Source organism: Callorhinchus milii, unplaced genomic scaffold, assembly GCF_018977255.1.
Source record: "Callorhinchus milii isolate IMCB2004 unplaced genomic scaffold, IMCB_Cmil_1.0 Scaffold20, whole genome shotgun sequence".
In the NCBI taxonomy this organism is placed as follows: domain Eukaryota; kingdom Metazoa; phylum Chordata; class Chondrichthyes; order Chimaeriformes; family Callorhinchidae; genus Callorhinchus; species Callorhinchus milii.
Genome location: NW_024704761.1, coordinates 2,451,702 through 2,471,025, shown reverse-complemented (window position 1 = coordinate 2,471,025; position 19,324 = coordinate 2,451,702). Strand labels below are relative to the sequence as shown.

Genomic DNA, 19,324 nt, shown 5'->3' with positions numbered 1-19,324 from the left:
GTATGTGTATATATATATATATATTTTTTTTAGATATTTTTCAAAAAAAAAGGAAAGGTGTGTGCGGGTGTATGTGTGTGTGCATTTGACTGGTTGGAGTTTGACTGTGTCTGTGTGTCTATATATATATATGTGTGTGTGTGTGTGTGTGTGTGTGTGTGTGTCTCACTCTATCCCCTCTCTTCGGGCAGCGTTTGATGTGATGTGAGTGACATTCCTTTGAACTGAGAAAGCGGGTTTGAATGGCTGACTGGGGTGGGGGGTGACTGGGGTGGGGGGGTGACTGGGGTGGGGGGGTGACTGGGGGGGTGGGGGGTGACTGGGGGGGGTGGGGGGGGTGGATTGGAAGGTAAAACATCTCGGATCGATTGTGGATGAGTTTTTTCGTGTGCCTTATACTGTACAGAGAGAGAGAGGGAGAGGGAGGGGGGAGAGCTTAGCTTGAATGTTAATAGTGTTTAGCGTGTGCTATTTGAGGAGGTAAGTGTTATCTTGTGTTTACCCTCTCCCTCCCTCCCTCCCTCCCTCCCTCCCCTCTCTTTGAACTCAGAAGAGCTTTGAATGCCCACTTCAGGGGTCACTGGTGTGTGTGTGTGTGAGGGGAGGGAGAGGAGAGGGGGATTCGGTTTAGTTCATACACAACAACCTCCCCCCCCCCCCCCAACCTTTTCCCCCCATCTGCATCCACTAGTCGGAGGTGGGGAGCGAGGGAGAGAGAGGGGGGGGGGAGAGACTGAGATGTGGGTGCATCTGCGAGGAGACCTTATCATAACTAAAGTGACTTCCATTTCTCTGAACCTGGAGATGTGATGGGAGTTTTGGCACAAACGCCACTCGCTTTTTGCCTTCTTTGAAGTGCTTTTGCTGACGTTCAAATTGCCCCGGAGACCTTTCCCTCACATCACAACCCCAGTCCCCAGGGGTCGTTTTTACTTATCACCTGATTATTATTCTTATTAATAATATTAGTATTTATTTATTTTTGTCTTCCTCATGAAAGCTCTTCCTGCCCAGTTTCACGCTGTGCCATCGGGACTTAATCCAATTCTCTCCCTCTGCTCACTGGCTGGGTTTGGGGGGGGGGGGGGGGGGGGGAGGGAGGGAGGGGGGGGGGGGGGAGATTGTTGTCTCCATCATCAAAGCTTTGGAGATTATTCCCGATGGCTGTAGCCCTCCCCATCTGGACTTTTTTTTTAATTCTCTTGTGTGTAATCACTCCCTCTCTCTCTCTCTCTCTCACACACACACAACCAAATGGTGACTGATCTCTGAGTTTAGTGGGTGATTGAGTGGGGGGTGAGGGGTGGGGGGGGGTGGGGAGGGGGTGAGGTTGGGTTTAAAAGGTAACACAAACAGTTGAGAGGAATGTGTGAGAGCTGCCACGTGCCAGACCCGGTCCTGTCGGACCACTTCATTGCAGTCTTTTGATATTCGCTCAACAGATCGTTCGTTAACCTGTAGAGCGCAAACTTCCTCCATCCGACTCCCAACTTCTGTGGCGAAAGATCAATTGATCGGGAGTTTGAGACAGGAGGAAGTTTGAGGGTTTCCACACAAAAAAAAGTTTGATTCGCGTGTTTTTATTGGGGTTGGGGGAGTCCTGTGTGTCTCTCCCCCCCTCCTCACCCCCCCCCCCCTCCTCACCCCCCCCTCATTTTCCCCCCCAGGATGGATGGATTGCGAGAGACAGAGAGAGACAGAGCGGTTTGTGTGTGTGTTTGCCGTTCTCATGGCGTTTGAAGTTGGGCGTTTCTGGTTTTCATTAGATCGATATTTTCTTTTTTCTTTCTCTCACAGACGGAGCCTCTGATCCCCCACTGACTTGGAAGAGAGAGAGAGAGAGAGAGAGAGAGACAGAGGGAGGGAAGGGGGAGTTGATTGAGAGACTGAGAGTGAGAGAGGGAGAGAGAGAGGGAGAGAGATACAGAGGACTGCGAGAGAGGAGAGAGGGAGAGAGCTGGCACCCCGACACAGAGCCATGAGTGTGACTCTGACCTCCTGCCTTCAGGATAACACCAGCTTCAGAGAAGATGCCCCTCGCCCCCCAGTGCCGGGAGAGGAAGGGGTGGAGTGTCACATCTCCCCCTCCCACCATCGCACCAAGGGCCCCAAGGCTGTGACTTGCAACCCGAGGAGGGATGATGATCTGGGGGAGCCCGAGGGCAGCGCCTCCCCAGATTCCCCTCTCACCCGATGGACCAAATCCCTCCATTTCCTGCTGGGAGACCAGGACGGAGCTCACCTCTTTCGGATGTTCCTGGACCGGGAAAAGTGCGTGGACACGTTGGACTTCTGGTTCGCCTGCAACGGCTTCAGGCAGATGGACTTAGGAGATCCCAAGACTGTCAGGGTGGCCAAAGCCATCCACAAGCGCTACGTGGAGAACAACTGTGTGGTGTCCCGGCAGCTGAAGCCGGCCACCAAAACCTACATCAGGGACTCCATCAAGAGGCTGCACATCGACTCAGCCATGTTCAACCAGGCTCAGACCGAGATCCAGAGCCAGATGGAGGAGAACTCCTACCAGATGTTTCTGAGCTCAGATATCTACCTGGAGTATGTGCGGACCGGGGGGGAGAGCTCGCCCTTTGCGGGCAGCGCTGAGCTGGGCGGCATGAGGTTGGTGTGCGGGTATCTGCCCACCCTCAACGAGGAGGAGGAATGGCATTGCTCTGAGCTCAAGAACAAGAAGCTGCCCGCGGGCTGCGGCCTCCCGGCTGCCCGGTGCACGGAGGGGAGCGGTGGGAAGGGCTACAGGTAAGAGGTGTGAGAGGTACAGCCTCATTCAGTGTGGGAGAGGGACACACACACACACACACACACACACACACACACACACACGGGCGAAGTGTAGCCAATGCCCATCTTACTGTCAAGTGGCGCTTCGGTGGGACCTCGCCTCGCCACCGCCCCCCGCGGCCGCTGCGGGTACCGCAGCCACTCACACACCACACAGTGTCCAAAGTCCCGAACTGATTCATTCATCCGCCTGGTGTTTGGCTACATCTGCTGTCGGGAGCGCTGTTTGCTTATAATAATATAATAATAAATGTTTTATGTGCGTGTGTGTGTGTGTATATATATATATATTGCATTTTGCATTTGATGTAGCGCCTTATCACGTCGTTGAGGCGCCTCGCAGCTTATACCGTAAAATGCAGCGACTGTATTTTGTGGGCGAAACTTAACGAGACGTTTGACCAGTCGTCTTGTCGAGAGCTCGCTCAGGGGCCAGTCTCGAGGGCGATAAGTTTGCCTGAGGCTTTAAAGTTGCGTCCACCCCCGATCAAGTTTGTTGATCCTTGATTACAGTGGGGGCTGATCGGTGACAGACAGACAGCAAGTGAAGTGCCTCCAGCATTTGACAGGAATATTTATGCGAAGTGTCCAGTGGAACAAGGGTGGCCTGGGTGGGGGCAGAGTAAGCACCTTAAGCAGATAATAATAAGCCTTGCATTTGATACAGCGCTTTATGTAGTTGAGACGTCTCAAAGCGCTTCACAGGATACTGTGTACAGTGGAGTGACTGTGTTTTTGTGGGTGAAACACGTCAGCCAGTTGCACACAGTGACATCCCTCAAACAACCATGGCGTGAATAACCCATTTTATTTGTTGATAGGGTGGAGGGTGCGTGAGAGACAAGAGGAGGGAGAGCAAGGGAGCGTGAGAGAGAGAGAGAGAGAGAGATGGGGGGGATGGGGGAGATAGAAACATAGAAAGTCCGCAGGTGAAATGAGTTAGTGTTGATGCCACACCCAATGCAGAGAGAGCCCCAAAGGCCCTCCCTGTTGCAATTGGAGGCACCAGATAATAGGAGACTGCAGAGCATTGGGCAAGTGGCGTTTGACAGCTGAGAAAAAGGGGGGAACATTACCGTGTGTGGAATGTCCTCGCTGAGGGCGGCTGGAAGCAAAGTGATGCAGAGCAGGGCAGAGTAATCAGGTCATATGGGTACAATTACTGTAATGTGGTCTGTAAGTCAGAGCATAATCACAGAAAAACAACCTCACTCAGGTTTCTGAAGGCCCACTTTTTTTATTTAAACAGCTTTTTTTTTAAAAAACAAAACAACCTTATTAAATCAAAATTGGAAAGCGAAAAGTTATAGGTTTTAAAAAGTAGAGAATCATTTAGCTGTGTGTGTGTGTGTGTTGAGAGAGAGAGAGTTTGTGTGTGATTGTGGGACTGTGTGTGTGTGATTGTGTGTGGGTGGGGGAGAGTGTCTGGCCTCAGGGAAATGGTGGGAATAGTGTTTCATTTTCAGAATAACAACTTTTTGCAGAGAGGCAACAGGCAGAAAGTTTAAAGAGTAAATAAATGATAGCTTTCCCTGAGACACAAGCTTTAAACTCACACTGGGTTTCAAACTGATGGAGAGTTGTTAAAGGGCGCTTTGATAAGATGTTAAAAAAACTGCAGGGATTTCCCCCCCCCACCATACACACATACATACACACACACACACACACACATAGACCCAGACACACACATACACACACACGTGTCTATTCCTCATTACAATGTGATGGGGCTGGGAAGGTTACAACTCTTTCTTCTCTCTCACAGGCAGAGAGAATCATGTCACCCACACTCTTCTACTTGCACTGACTGATCCCAGACAGTAAAATCTTTCATGAAAAAAAGCCTCTGCTCTTTTATGTTGTAATTTAGTGCCTATCAGAAGCATGTGGAACTAATCTAGCCCCAAGATCCAGATTCTTTCTTGTGCCTCTTCAGCAACTTTTGGAAGTCACTCTTCTCTCTCTCTCTCTCTCTCTCTATCTGCCTCTCTTCCTTTTTTTCTCTCTCGCTTTCTCTCCTCTTTTTCGCTCTTTCTCCTTTCCCTCTCTCTCCTTTCCCCCCCCCCCCTCTCTCCTTCGTCTCTCTCCTGTTCCTCTGTCTCTCACTCTATATTCTAATTGTAATCACTTGACAGAAATGTAGCATGCTTTTAAAGAATGTGCCGCTGCTAAACTGCTAAATACCTGCTCTTTGAAAGCAGGCCTCCAGTGAAGCAGAGGTCAGCCAGGACCGGGGCCGAAACTTTAGTCATGCTGGTAGTTCCCCACAGCCCTCTCTGCAGTCGGCCTATCTCACTGAAGAGGCCCTTATATCCCTCTTTCATTGCCTGCGTCTTAAAGCAGTCACCCTCCCTCCCCCCTCCCCACCCGCCTGCATCTAGTGAAACAGTGGAATGCATCGCAGTGGGACAGAATGTTTGCGAGGGAGAGAAACACACACACAAAGTTAGGCAGCCCTGTTGTGGGAGGTCGAAAGTGGTGGTGGGAGTGGGGGGGGGAAATCCACAGGTCCGAGCGAAACAAAGGGTTGAGAGACGGAGCGAGTGGAAAGGGCTGCCAAACATTAGGACAGCTGTGAGGCTGACTTAAATCAAGCCTGCCCAGGCTAATCGGAAGCACACTGTGGGGGCTGGGAAAAGATGAAAGGTTTCTGAGCGCCCGTCACATTCCAGAGCCTCATGTCTGGTGTAAATGACTCCCAATTATTACAATCAGGAAAACCCTCAGCGAGAGAGAGAGAGAGAGAGAAAAGGAGATGAGTTTCATTTCCCCTTTGAAACAACAATTCGGAACCAAATTCTTTTCCAGCTTCATTGCTGATGGGGTTTAAACTGGAGCAACTTTTATCAAAGCACTTTTGTTTTTTACCCACTAACGAATGATGTCCAGCTCTTTAAGAGGGTTCTATGTAAATTCAGGAAAACACTGGCAATGTTTTCCCTTTTTCTCTCTCCCCCCCCCCCCCCCCGAAAGGCACTGACCCCGGGTTGTGTGTTAATAGAGGAGAGAGGAATCCTGCAGATTTGACCCATGTTCAAACACTTGCACCATCCAGCAGCCGTCTCTATGTGGTGATCAGGAGCTAGTTTGATTTTAATTCTTTCTCTTACCACCCCCCCCCCCCCCCCACCCCCACTAACTCAGGGATACTGACACTGGTCATACATCTATTACCCCTAATGTGGTTGAGATTAATTAACTAACTCACTGCGGCGCAGGCACAAAACTTGGCATTTTCCTCACCAGTGGTTCTTACCAACTGAGGAATTTTAGAGGAATTGGTTGTTGTTTTTACCCCCCCCCCCCCAATATGACATTACCCTGCAAATGCCAGTGTAATCACAGTCTAGAGATCAATTTGATAATACAACAATGACAACTTGGATTTATATCGTGACCTTCACCCGTAGCAACGTCTTGGAGCATTTACTGATTACACTAATTCATAATAATCCTTGCATTTGATATCACACCTTTATCTTGTCGAAGTAATTTTTACTGTGAAGTGTAGTGACTGTGTGTAGGGGAAAGCAACAGCCAATGCAATGTACAGCCAAGGCCGCAGTATTGGATACTGTCTGTATCTTCCTCCCTCTTATTATCTTTTTTTAATGACATAAACAGCAGTGAATGGGTGGTGGGGGGGTGCATTATCATATGCAGTTGTTTCCGTTTAGATTTTACAGTTTTATCGTAATAATAATCCTTGCATTTGATATAGTGCCGGAAAAAGCACTTCATATGATATAGTGTAAAGTGGAGCGGCTGTGTGTTTTGTGGAGTGAGTGGCCAATTTTATTTGGGGGGATTGTTGGCCAGGCAAACGGGAGATGGAAACTCCATTCCCTTTTCGGATAACGCCATAGACTCTTTAACATGCACCTAAACAGGCAGATGGTACCATGGTTTAGCGTCTTATCTGAAGGATCACACCTCCGACAATGCAATACACCCCCAGTGCCGCACTGGGGCATCAGTTTAGACCATGCGATTACAAGCCACAACGTGGGGGCTTGAATCCACAACCTTCTGACTTGGAGGCGAGGGCGCTACCACTACGACAGGCTGACATCGATGGTCACTGTGCTATTTGCTGGCTCACTTCAGTGAGTGATTAGCACTGGAAACAACACCTCAGCTTGATGACCAGCGATTAACATGCAGTTTGTGACCAGAAATGAACACCAGCTTTATGCACCGACGCAATTGGGCTGCCGCGTTTCACCCACAAAATACACAGTCAATCCACTTTACTGCAAATCCTGTGAAGCGCTTTGAGACGTCTCGAAGACATGATAAGGCGCTTTATCAAATGCAAGGATTATTATTATTATCATTGTCAAAAAATTCAGGGATTTTTTTGGGGAGAGACATGGAAATCAGACAGCGAGTGGTTTAGGAAGATTATATCTGTATAATTCAGGTTAGTCAGACCCCACCACTGTTAAGTGCTTCAAAACGCCTCCTCCCGTGAAGGGTGCTCTGTCAGTGGAAGTTGCTGTAGTAGTTGTTGTTGGTACAATGTATAATAAAATGACCTGACAGTGACAATGTGTGTGTATAGTGGGTTAATTCATGTATTGCATGTGTATGGCTCCCACTCTTGGGTGGGGGGAGGGGGTCTGCATTCAGCTGTTTAGTTCAGTGCTGTGTTAATGCTGTGGAGGGTCCCTAAGCTCTGAGATCTCCTCTAACCTCGCTGGGCAGCCTGGCACCCAGTGCCGGGGTCTCTTCTCATCCTCTGCTGTTCTCTTGGAACTGCAGTTTATGAGTCATTTGGGACCTGATGTACAGTAGGGACAGTGTAGCTTGGAAGATCCAGGCAATTTTGGATCTAAGGTTCCCGAAGCTTCCCACTCTGTCGCAGACTAATCCATACAGAATCAATTGTCACGAACACCTCCATCATTGTAGCATGTGATTACCAGATGGACCTTGATACATTTTGGTCTAACAATTCCTATGTTCCTATGTATTCCTGCCCAAAGGGAGTGTTGTGCCGTTTTCCAGGTGAGTTGCCTAGCAGCCGCCTGGCGGAGAGGAGAGCAAAGGCGAGACTAAGACTGGCATTGGCTGGAACTGGTGAAGGGAGTCAATTCTTGGCATTAGCTGTTTATCCGGAGTGTATGGTCTAGGGAGTTGTTTCTCTCCTCCTCTCTCTCCTCCCCTGCCCTGGGGGTGGGGGTGGGTCAGTGCATATATCCCTCTGCCCGGGATCCCCACCAACCACAACATGCTGCTGAATAAGCATCCAAGATACACAGTCACTACACTTTACAGCGTATCCTGTGAAGCGCTTTGAGACTTTTCGATGACGTGATAAGGCGCTGTATCAAATGCAAGGATTATTATTATTATATTATTGTTTAACCTTGTGCTGTGTATTTTTCCCCGCGGGTTTGTTGGTAAGCACCTTGGGAACGTCCTCCCTATGTGAAAGGTGCTACAGTATATAAATGTAATTTGTTGTACTTGTTGCAAGGCTGTGAGCAGGTGTATAATGGAGCCTGATTCCTCTTTGCTGTTACAGATGCTATGGGAGGAACGGTCCCGCCAGCCCCTACCACGTTAACGTTAACTCGGGCCTGTCTCTGGCTCCCACCGGCAGCGCTAACGACAGCGAGGTCTCCAGCGATGCCATGACCGACGACACCATGTCAATGACCGACAGCAGTGTGTGAGTGTGATGCCAACTACTTTTGTTCGACACTTGGCTTTAGAGCAGTGGTGGGCAACCTCTTTGTGTGGGGAGGGGCAGGTGTACAGAGGTGGGTGTCTGCACAGTGTCTTGCTCCCAGCCTGGCTGGGTATGTTGGATCAGGACGGCAATCCCAGGGCTGTTGCTGTTCAGGGAGAGATGTGGTGAGGGGAGCGGTGTAGTGTGGTGCTCAGCAAAGACATTCCATCACCATGTGGTTAGCATTTTTCTCAACCTCCTGTGTGTATTCCTCAGTAATGTAAACTCCTGGCCGGGTGCCAGCACAGCAGAACTGTACACAGTTACAGGCTCCTCCGATGGGTGTGGGGGGAGATGAGGTTTGGGAATTGGGCAAGATATTGGGAGGCGTCTGTGGAATGTTATCCCTTCAAGAGAAGGACAAAATCGCACCCTGAAAGCTAGAGATTGTCAAACACCCACAGGCATAGATGCATGGATGGATGGTAAAGATCAACCTTTATGGTCGGCCAACAAAATAAATGTTCCTCAGTGAATATTGTTTGATTTATGCCATAAATTGATCTATGCAACTGAGTGGACCCGGGTTCGATTCCCAGGCTGGTCAGGGCGAAACCTTAAGACAAGTTTCCTTACTCACACACACACACACACACACAAACAGCTCTACCAGTAAGTAGGAACCCGGTTGTTAAGTTTGTTAGGTAATTGATTGGTGAATCGCTTTCCGGGGGTAATAATCATTTCAAGAAAATAATTGGTCACTCAATCCACGACTGTTTGTGGGATACTGAAGTACGCAATTAGCTGCACAAAATACACAGTCACTCCGCTTTACAGTATATTCTGTGAAGCGCTTTAAGACATCTCAACGATGTGATAAGGCGCTATATCAACTGCAAGGATAATTATTATTATAATTTTATTATTATAATGTGAAGAGGAACAGCTCAGAGCAGTGGTCGATGTGAGCTGGGGCCAGGCAACTTGGGGCTCAAGGGGCAGCGATTTCCCCTCTTTTGCTGCCAGTTGTGCATCAGCTCAGCTGAGAGCAAGAACTAAAGAGCATGGGGATGAAAGGCTGGAGCTGCTTTCAGCCCCATTGTTAGCAGGGGGAAGCTTAGCAGGGATAAGAGAGTCGGAGGAGGCTTTGAAAATTACTTGCTCAAGTGAATAGGAGATGCCATCAAAGCGGGTTTGAAAAGCAGCTCCACAATAGGCAGTCAGTGTGGCTCAGGGGAGCGGGGGGTGAGGCTGGGTTCATTAAACTGATTGCGATTTATTTTTGCAGGGTGGGGGTGGGGGAAGCGAGAGGGAGGGAGGGGAGAGATCATTGCCACATGGCAACTGCGCCTGGCCAGTTGGAGTGGGAATTGGCGAGTTTTTTTTCCAAAGGTTTTTAACTTTGACTTTGGAGTTTTTTTGGTGTTAGAATCAGAAATCACAGCACAGAAGGAGGCCATTTGCCCCCCCCCCCCACCACCCCAAACTTGTGTCCCAATTCTCTTGTTGTGCTAATCCTGGCCGTTTGATGAGGCCGCTTGTCAGATTGTCGAGACATCTCGAAGTGCTTCGTAAAGTGTAGTGACCGTGTATTTTGTGGGCGAATGCAGCCGCCGGTTTGTCCGCAACAACATCCTCGCAAACAGCCGTGAAGCTGAACAAACCAGTTTTAACTCTTGAACATTACTGTCTTAGCCACAGGTGTAAAACTTGGCTTCTCTCCCCCACTCTAACTCTCCCAGTGATAGCTCAGAGCTCAGGCTCCCCTCAGAGCCAGCTCAAGTACTGAGGATGTCCATGACACCCCCTTCCCTCCTTTAGGTGCTGCTCTAGGCAGCCCTTCCAGTCTCAGCTGAACATCATCCACACCATTAAGCTCTAGGAGGCCGCAGATTCAACCCCCACCTCGCTCAGTCACTGTGAAATGCTGGCTTATGTGATGGTGCTGTTTAAATGCAAGCTGTTGTTGAGTTTGGAGACACTGTACCAGCTGTTTGACAGATGTTTCGGTGCGAGTGTCTCGCAGGCCGGGGCTAGCTGCCTGTCCTGTATAGACACTGACACTTTGCCACTCTCTCTCCGTTCCCTGTTAATGAAGGCAGAGCAGGACGCGGGTTTTATTTGTGCGAGTGTTTTTTTCTGCCTCTGTGTCTTATTTATGGATTGACTATTGACGCAGGGGAATGCTGTTTCAAGCTTCAAACATTATCTTATCTTTACAAACCCGGCGTTTGATGTTGGCGAGATCAGAGGCTTCCTTCAGAGCGCTTGCCAAATGCAGATTCTGATGAATCCATTTGCGTGTTAGTCTGAGCTGTCAACCCCCCAGCTCCAGGGCTCAAGTCAGGCACACACACACCCAGAAATGATGGAGCCTCCTTATACCCCAGCCCATCGATGTCTGCCCCCCCACCCCACCCCCCCCCCCCACATCAAATCAATACTGGAGAATCTCACATGAACTTTAATAATAATAATAATCCTTGCATTTGATATAGCGCCTTATCACGTCGTTTAGAAATTTCAAAGCGCTTCACAGAATATACTGTGAAGAGGATTTGACTGTGTATTTTGTGGGCGAAACGCAGCAACCAATTGCGAACAGCACAGTCCCCACAAACAGTCGTGGATTGAAGTGACCACATTTATTCACGACACCGGGAGAGAGAAACTCCTGTCTCTTTTCCAATAGCACCTCGGGATCTTTAAGGTCCACTTGAACAGGCAGACGGGAGCTCGGTCTAGTGTCTCATCTGAAGGATTGGGTAGTTGGTTGGTTGTTGGCCCAGGGTTGCTCGTGTTGGGTGGTTGCTACGGATGCTTGTTCGGGTTACTGGGCTGGCTTTGGGGTTGGGACAACATGTTTTGGGAGGTGTCTAGAGGTAGGTGTGTGGTTGCTGGTCAATGGGGAAGGGGTGGAGTGTAAGCCAGACACTGAGTTGACGTTGTTGTGTTTGGTTTGGCTGCAGGGATGGGATCCCTCCGTACCGGCTAAAGAAACAGCAGCAACGGGACATCCACCGCAGCGTCAGGGCCAACGGCCAAGTCGCACTACCTCACTTTCCCGTAAGTACCAGCGCAGAGCAAGGGTGGGGGCCCTCGAGTGTCACATCTCTCTGCAGCTCCCTCTCTTCCCCCCTCCCCCCCCCCCGCCACACACATCGGGGGAGTGGGTTGGTGGGCCTGGGCAGGCTGTGCTTTGATCAGCAACTGACGGCATTAGCCTGGGCTGCACTGACAACCTCCAGCTGAGAGATGTCTTTTTCTCTCTTCTCTCTCTCTCTCTCTCTTCTCTCTCTCTCTCACACACACACACACACACACATATCAGTCCTGTAGCTGTAGAGACTTTATATTTTATCTTGTGACGGCTCCCCCACAACTTAAAAAAGACATACGGTGGGAGGGGGGAGGTGCGGGGGACAGTGGTTGGGTGGGGGAAACCCTGATGGTGATCCTGCCGGTTATCTCTCTCGCTCTCTCTCTGTGATGAGGGCTCCCTCTGCCTCCTTGTCCTCCTCGACCTCTCTGCTGCCTTCGACACTGTCGACCACTCCATCCTCTTACACCGCCTCTCCTCTTTACTCAATCTTCGCGGACCTGCCGTTGCCTGGTTCGATTCCTATCTCTCTCACCGTCTCCACTTGTTGCCTCTAACGGTTTTGGCTCCAGTCCCCGCACTGTCACATCTGGCGTCCCCCAGGGCTCTGTCCTTGGCCCTCTCCTCTTTAATATCTCCATGCTCCCCCTCGGTGACATCATCCGCAGACATGGAGTCAACTTCCATATGTATGCGGATGACACCCAACTCTATCTTTCTGCCTCCACTCTCAACACCAGGACCACTGCTGTCCTGACAGACTGTCTGTCGGACATCAAGTCCTGGATGAGGGCAAACTTCCTACAGTTAAGGCGCTTCTGAATGCCTCGCGCCAGCGCCTCAGCATCTCAGGCTCTGGCAACATCAACCTCCATGGTTGCACACTACAACTCACCAGCAGTCAGGAACCCGGGTGTCTTGTTCGACCCTCAACTATCTTTTCTCCACCACACTCACACCGCCTCTCCCACCCCCCCTCCCTCTCTCTCTCTATCTCACGCACAGAGAACACATCGCCTTCCCAAGGAAATGACACCTGTGGAGCCGGCGGCCTTTGCCGGGGAGCTGATCGCTCGGCTCCGAAAACTCAAGGAGGAGAGAGACTCACTGGAGAGCCTGGAGGAGAGGCTACAGCAGCTGAAAGCGGTGAGAACATCGCTGCCCTAACTCTCCCCCTCGTCCCCCCAACCCTTGCCCATGCCCCCTAACCTTTCCCCTCACCCTTCCCCCCCCAAACCCTCGCTCCCCCAACCCTTGTTTTATTCCACTTGCTGTGTAACTGACCCCTCAGTGATACCAACCACAACAACACCTCTGTAGGAACCTGGTTGTTAGACGATTGGCGGATCACTTTTCCGGGGGTTATAATCTCTTTCCCCCCCACTCCCATAATAATTTAGTCACTCAATCCACGATTGTTTGTGGGACACTGTGTGCGCAATCAGCTGCCCATCTTTCGCCCATAAATACACAGTCATTCCACTTTACAGCATATCCTGTGAAGCACTTTGAGACGTCTCGATGACGTGATCAGGAGTTACATCAAATGCAGGGATTATTGTTATTATTATTAAACTGTAGTTTGTGTGTAACCCCCAGGAGGAGCTGGAAGTCCCCGCGCTGGCAGTTGTGCCGGTGAAGGTGCCGAGTGAGGGTGAAATGCCTCCGTCGCACCCTCCGCACTCGCTTCCACTGCTGGGGGCCGGCAGCCATGAGGAAGACCCTCAGGCCATCCTGGACGACCACCTGAGCCGCGTGCTGAAGACCCCCGGCTGCCAGTCGCCGGGTGTGGCCAAGCACTCGCCCCGCTCTCGATCCCCGGACCCCCCGCGGACCCTCAAACCCCAGCCTGGACCCCCGGCCCGAGGCTTCACCGGGAAACCAGTCGGCAAGTCCGTCCATCACCATTACGTCCATCACCACGCTGGCCCCAAGAGCAAAGAGCAGATCGAGGCCGAGGCAGCTCAGAGGGTCCAGTGTCTGTGCCCGGCCTCCGCAGATTACTGCTCCTTCCTCAAGTGCCAACCGCACCCCAAGACCATGGACAACAGCCACCAGCAGGGGGAGCCATTCGGGTAAGGCCGAGAGACGGAAGCTCCCCGTGCATTCGCCTCCGCAACACAGCGCAGAGTCACTACACCTTACACACACACACATGCACACGCACACAGTCACTACACCACACACACACAAACACAGTCACTGCACCACACACACAGTCACTACACCACACACGCAGTCGCTACACCACACACACACAGTCACTACACCACAAGCACAAGCACAGTCACTTCACCACACAGTCACTACACCTGTCAGTGACGTTTGGTGTATTTGGCAGGAGCAGGAGTGGGTCACTAGCCCGGAGATGCACGCGGAGCGTGGAGCTGAGCGAGGCTCCCCCCAGCCCCCAGCCCCCCGGCGAGGAGAGCGACCGAGCACACAACGTGTGGCAGTGGGTCCTGGAGAGCGAGAGGCCGTCCGGCAAACACAGAGCTCACAGGTACCCGCACTCTCACTCTCTCACACTCTCGATCTCTCTCAAACTCTTGATCTCTCTCTCGGTAAAATCAGGGCGAGTGGGGTGGGAGGGTGACGGTGAGGCACAGAACGAGACTAAAAGTCACCTCTTGACTGGGTGCGTTCGCTCCGCCAACTCTGCTTTTGTTGGTGACTGAACAATGAGGAGTTTGCCAAGGTGGGGGCTGGAGTCGAGGGAGGGGGCGAGGCGGAGGGGCTCTGGGATGGAGTTCCGGAGGGTGTGGGCAGAGAGGCTGAGTGGTAAAGTGGGAGGGCTGCGGACATGGGATGCAAGTTGTGAAAAGTTACCAACTCTCTCTCTCTCTTCCTTCCCCCGCCCACCCCGCCCGCAGCGCCCAGGTGACGAAGCGAAGCAGCGTGCCGGACGTGGGGAGAGCAGTGTGCGGGGGCCGGCAGCACGGTAACGGTGCCCACCAGCGGGCGGTGGTCCTGCCCTGTCACCCCTTCATCCAGGACCCCGCCATGCCCCCCCTGCCCCCGCCAAACACCCTGGCCCAGCTCGAGGAAGCCCGGCGACGGCTGGAGGAGGACAGGAAAAGCTCCAAAGTCCAGAGACAGAGGTCAGTATCTCCCCTCCCCCCTGCTCCAGCCCCCTCTCCCATTCCCCCTCCTCCATCCCAGGAGTCCCGTAGTTTAGTGGTTAGAGCGCTCGCCTCGCAGACGAGAGGACCCGGGTTCAATGCCCGGGCAGGTCGGTTGCGAAACCTTAGGCAAGTTTCCTTACTCCTCACGCCTTGCGGTAGGAACCCACTGGTTAGTCGATTGGGGGTTCGCTTTCCCGGGGTAAATAAATAAAAGAAAATCCGTCTGTCTGTGGGACACTGACCCCTATGCGCAAATTGGCTGCCCCGCATTTTGCCCACAAAATACACAAGTCAATTCACTTTACGCACACGCACAGCACACACACATCCAGCAGCTTCAGGTGAACAGAGTTGGGCTGATCACCGGGTGTGGGGGGGGGGTTGGAGTTTAAAGGAGTTGGGGGTCCTGCGGGAGGGGTGAAGGGTCCGTGCTGACCGCCTGCTCGTCTCCCATTCTCAGACACTCGTCAGCGACGCTGCAGCGAGACCGAAGCCACGGAGTCCTGGTGCCGGGAGGGAACCCGTCCCCAGCCAACACCGCGCTCACACCGTTCACTGACGAGTGAGTACCACAGAGCCTCGGGCACCAGCCTGCGCGGTGTCACATTGCTGTTTATTTCACCGAGTGTGTGACACGTGTGCACAAGGATAAGAGAGTGGAATTGGGGCAACTGCCGTCACTCTGTGTCTGAGGGAGAACTTGGTTCAAACAGCCTGAAAGGCTAAAATAATGAAAGTCTCTCTAGCGTTCTCTTTCTCTCTCTCGCTCTCTCTCTTCATCTGTGCCGATGGCTTGTTTGAAGTGGGGGCTGGGGCCGAGCCGAGGTGGCTGTTAATTGACTGACCTCAACTCCGGCAGCTGCTGCTCTTGAGCACGAGGAGCTGAGATGTGAGGCCGGACTGCAGCCTCGTCGACTCTTTGATGTACGAGGTGTACGTTTTCCGGCACACAAAAAAAACCACCACCGCCACCAGAGCTCGAAACCGAGGCAACTCGGAGCAGGGAGGGAGCTGTCTGTTCTCTCCCTAACCCTAACCCACCCTGAGATCGTGTGATTAAATATATGTCTCGTGAATAAAATCGTTGCTTTTTTTTCTAAAACGGTATCAGAGATGATTGGATCCCGGCACAACTTTTAACCCCAAACCCTCCCGCCTTTCTTCCTCTTACTCACCCCCCCACCCCCCTCCACTTCCTCCCTCCCCCCCGCACACCCCCCGGGGCTAGAGTTGATGTTTGGTTCTCGACAGTGATGGAGTTGGAGCCTGTGACTCGGCCCTTGTGCATTTCTGGGCTGTGTGCGATTGGCTCACGGCCTGTACGGTTCTCTCTCTCCCCAGGTGTAAAGCACCAAAGAAGCAGCTGCTCACTCACCTGCCGCTGCCCAGTGAGCTGATCGTCACCTACTTTTTCTGTGGCGAGGACATTCCCTACAGGAGGATGATGAAGGGCAACAGCCTGACGTTGGGTCACTTTAAGGAACAACTTCGGAGGAAAGGGAACTACAGGTACCGACCGGCCTCTCACACTCAGTGCGGGGGGGGGGTGGGGGAGTGTAAGACTCTCAGCCAGTGGAGGCTGTGTGTTTGTATGGGAAGGGATGGGGTGGTGGGGTGGGGAACGAGGTTCAGTTACAGAGTGCAGTCACACTACACCCCCTTGTGGTGCCCTTTGCCAGATCACACTCCGCATCGCTCCAGGGCAGTGTCGGGGTGAAGCATTGTGTTACCACAGGCGTCGCCCTTCGGATCGCACGTCAGGTTGGAAGCTGAGCTGCTCTGAGATCTCTGTCCGTTGTTCCTCCCTCATTGGTCCCTCAGCCTCTTTGCTGGGTGGCAGAGACGTGGACCTTCCTGCTTCTCACAGTCCGCAGACGTGACTGCTGCTCTGCAGGGCAGAGCTCGAGGCTAAAAATTTGGCTTCAATTTATCAAGTGCATCCATCGTACAACAACAACTGTCAGAGGACAGGAAAATCAGCCAGAATTCCCTGTTCCTGATCGCTGGCCAGAGGTAACCCCCTCCACCCCCCGCAGTCTAATAAGCTGCTGACACTCGCTGCCATGTGTCTCGAGTGATGGATGTTTGAGGAGGGAACCAGGGGGGTGTAAGTCCACAGTGAGGTGCAAATTGGAGGGGGCTTTACCGGAGAGAGTAACAACTGCACCCGGTGAACTGAGGGTAAGGGGAGCTTCTCTCTCTCTCTCCCTCTAAGGCTCATGCAGTTAATTTCTTGCACATCAAAGCTGCTGCCTGCAATATAACCGCAGGGCACAGAGGGGGGGGCAGCAAATGGTAACCAATCCTGTGGATATGGTAATGGCTTCATGGGGGGGCAAAGAGCAGACATTCACTGATGTGTTGAGTCCGCACATCAAACAGGAGGCAATGGCTGGCAGTACATTGTGGTGGTGGGGGGGAAAGTTAATTAGGTTAAGGTTTTCTTTGGCTGCATTGCTCAGGACTATGATGTGACCATCTCTCTCTCTCTCTCTCTCTCTCTCAGGTACTATTTCAAACGAGCGAGTGATGAGTTTGACTGTGGAGCGGTGTTTGAGGAGATTTGGAGCGACGAAGCCAAACTGCCCATGTACCACGGGAAGATCCTAGGAAAAGTGGAGCGGTTCGATTAAATTGTTTATATATAAAATATATATATATATATTCAGGACAAAGTACAACCGATGTGGAGATAGAAGGAAAGTAAGCAAGTGACTGAACTTGGACTCAGACACAAGCAGCAACTTTGCCTCTTGCCGACTTCACGTCTCAGCAAGCGGTGGGTGGGTGAAGAGGGAATCGGGGGGGATTGAAGACCATTGGATTGGGCTGTTCGCTATTTAAAAGATCTCTTGTGTACAAAGATACTTCCCTACGGTACTCCACTCACGTACATCACCACATGTTTATAGATCCCTCTCAGCTCGGTAACCTTACGCCCTGATATTTATTGAATGTGTTGCTATCTCCTGTGTCCAGTCTGGATGTGTTGTGGGGCGTGTAGGTGTGAACCATGTCTGTCATTGAGTCAGTTTGTAAGAACAGCTCCTCCTTCCCATCTCCTTCCTCCCCCCCCCTTCTCCCGCTGTAGTCGTCCCAATAACTCCCGTGAGGCTGGGTTGGCCTAGGCTGGTTGGGTTCGGATGTTCAATGCTAGGCTGGGTTGGGTTGTCCTTTGTTAGGCTGAGTTGGGTTGGGTTGTCCTATTGCTGGGTTGGGTTGGGAGCTGTGGATTTTCTGGCCACTCGCTCGCGTGCCGGGGACCATTGTCTTAATAACCTGTTGCTGCTTTTATTTGTACGTGAACCACGACGTCTTAATGGTCTTGCAAAAAATGGCCACAGCGTTGAGCTGTGCTGATCTTCCATTTGCCATTTCCTGTCGAGTCCAGTGCCTTTCAGGGCCAGAAAATCCACAGAAATCTCCGCCCCCCCCCCACCTCTCCCACACACACACACTCCTGTCCTCTCACCACCCAATGCTTCGGAGAGGAAATGGGAAGGGTCGAGGGGGGCGGGAGAACGGGAGCCTATTGCCCCCAATCAACTAACTGCTCCACCCCCCCTCAATTGCGGTGTGAGATTCAGTCTGGGAGCTTTGTCTGTCGGGCGCTATTTCTCTTCGTATCTGGGACGAGATATGATGGGGGGGGGGGTCACATGGGGGGGAAGGAAGTCCCATTGATCCCACCCCCCAAACAAATGAAATCTCACCATGTTAACGGCGCTGTATGAGGAGATTCCCCAGGAATGTGTTTGGGAGATGAGCGTAGCCTGTATGATAGCTGTGTACATAGTGAGAGTTTTATACACTTATCGCCAGTGTTATTTAAACAGTACCTGTGCCTCCGCATGGCGTTACTGCCGTGTTATTATCCTGACTTTAGGGTCTAATCTTCCCTTTGTTACGAAGGGGTTTATTGTATAAAAATATTTTTATGCTTTCTATGAGTATCGTAATCATGTTTCGCCATGACCATTCTGTTCGTTCGACCTTCTGTAAATTATGCATCATAAAGAGTTTTTTTTGATTTAAGAAAAAAATACTTGGTACAATAATTATTCAGAGATGTAACCTTTATTAAAAATTTATATTTTTCAAATGAAACTTTCGGGCTGTGACTTTTCCAATCGGTTGAGGACAGGGCCCCGAGTTCCGCCGAGTCTTAGCCTGCGAGGCTTTTTTTCGTTGTGCCTTAAAACTGAATACTTATGTGTCAGCCTGGCTCAGTGGTAGTGCTCTCTTGTCTCCGAGTCAGAAGGTTGTGGGTTCAAGCCCCACTTAGGGACTTGGAATCGCATAGTCTCAGCTGACGCTCCAATGCAGTGCTGGGGGTGGGGGGGGGGGATTGCATTGTTGGAGATGCCGTCCTTTGGCTGATACATTAAACCGAGCTCCCGTCTGCCTGTTCCGGTGAATGTTAAAGACCCTGCGGTGCTATTTGAAAAGAGAAGGGAGTTTCTCTCTCTCTCCTGGTGTCCTGGGCAACAATCCCCCAAAAGAAGTGGGTCGCTCACTCCATGGCTGTTTGTGTGACGTTGCTGTGCGCAAACCCACTGCTGCATCTCACCCCACCCACAAAATACAAAATGAGGCCATTAATCTGGGTTTTATTGA

General features: G+C 51.5%; 1 protein-coding gene across 2 annotated transcripts; it reads left to right on the top strand.

Annotated features, from left to right (window-relative positions):
- The first annotated feature begins 1,912 nt into the window (after positions 1–1,912).
- On the top strand, positions 1,913–18,814 carry axin2 (axin 2 (conductin, axil)). 2 transcript variants are annotated; one of them, XM_042342518.1, is made up of 10 exons: positions 1,913–2,757; positions 8,333–8,479; positions 11,452–11,548; positions 12,588–12,728; positions 13,182–13,657; positions 13,930–14,085; positions 14,456–14,683; positions 15,168–15,269; positions 16,049–16,216; positions 17,214–18,814. In XM_042342518.1, the coding sequence occupies exons 1-10, from the start codon at positions 1,979–1,981 to the stop codon at positions 17,338–17,340; spliced, it is 2,421 nt and encodes an 806-aa protein (XP_042198452.1). In that variant the 5' UTR covers positions 1,913–1,978; the 3' UTR covers positions 17,341–18,814. The 2 variants fall into 2 exon arrangements, with proteins under 2 accessions (XP_042198452.1, XP_042198451.1); XM_042342517.1 differs by having other exon boundaries at positions 13,924–14,085.
- Positions 18,815–19,324: the final 510 nt, after the last annotated feature.

Coding starts and splice junctions, on each gene's coding strand:
- axin2 (XM_042342517.1), top strand. CDS start 1,979: ATGAGTGTGACTCTGACCTCCTGCCTTCAGGATAACACCAGCTTCAGA. Junction 2,758..8,332: donor AGCGGTGGGAAGGGCTACAG/GTAAGAGGTGTG, acceptor TTGCTGTTACAG/ATGCTATGGGAGGAACGGTC. Junction 8,480..11,451: donor TCAATGACCGACAGCAGTGT/GTGAGTGTGATG, acceptor GTTTGGCTGCAG/GGATGGGATCCCTCCGTACC.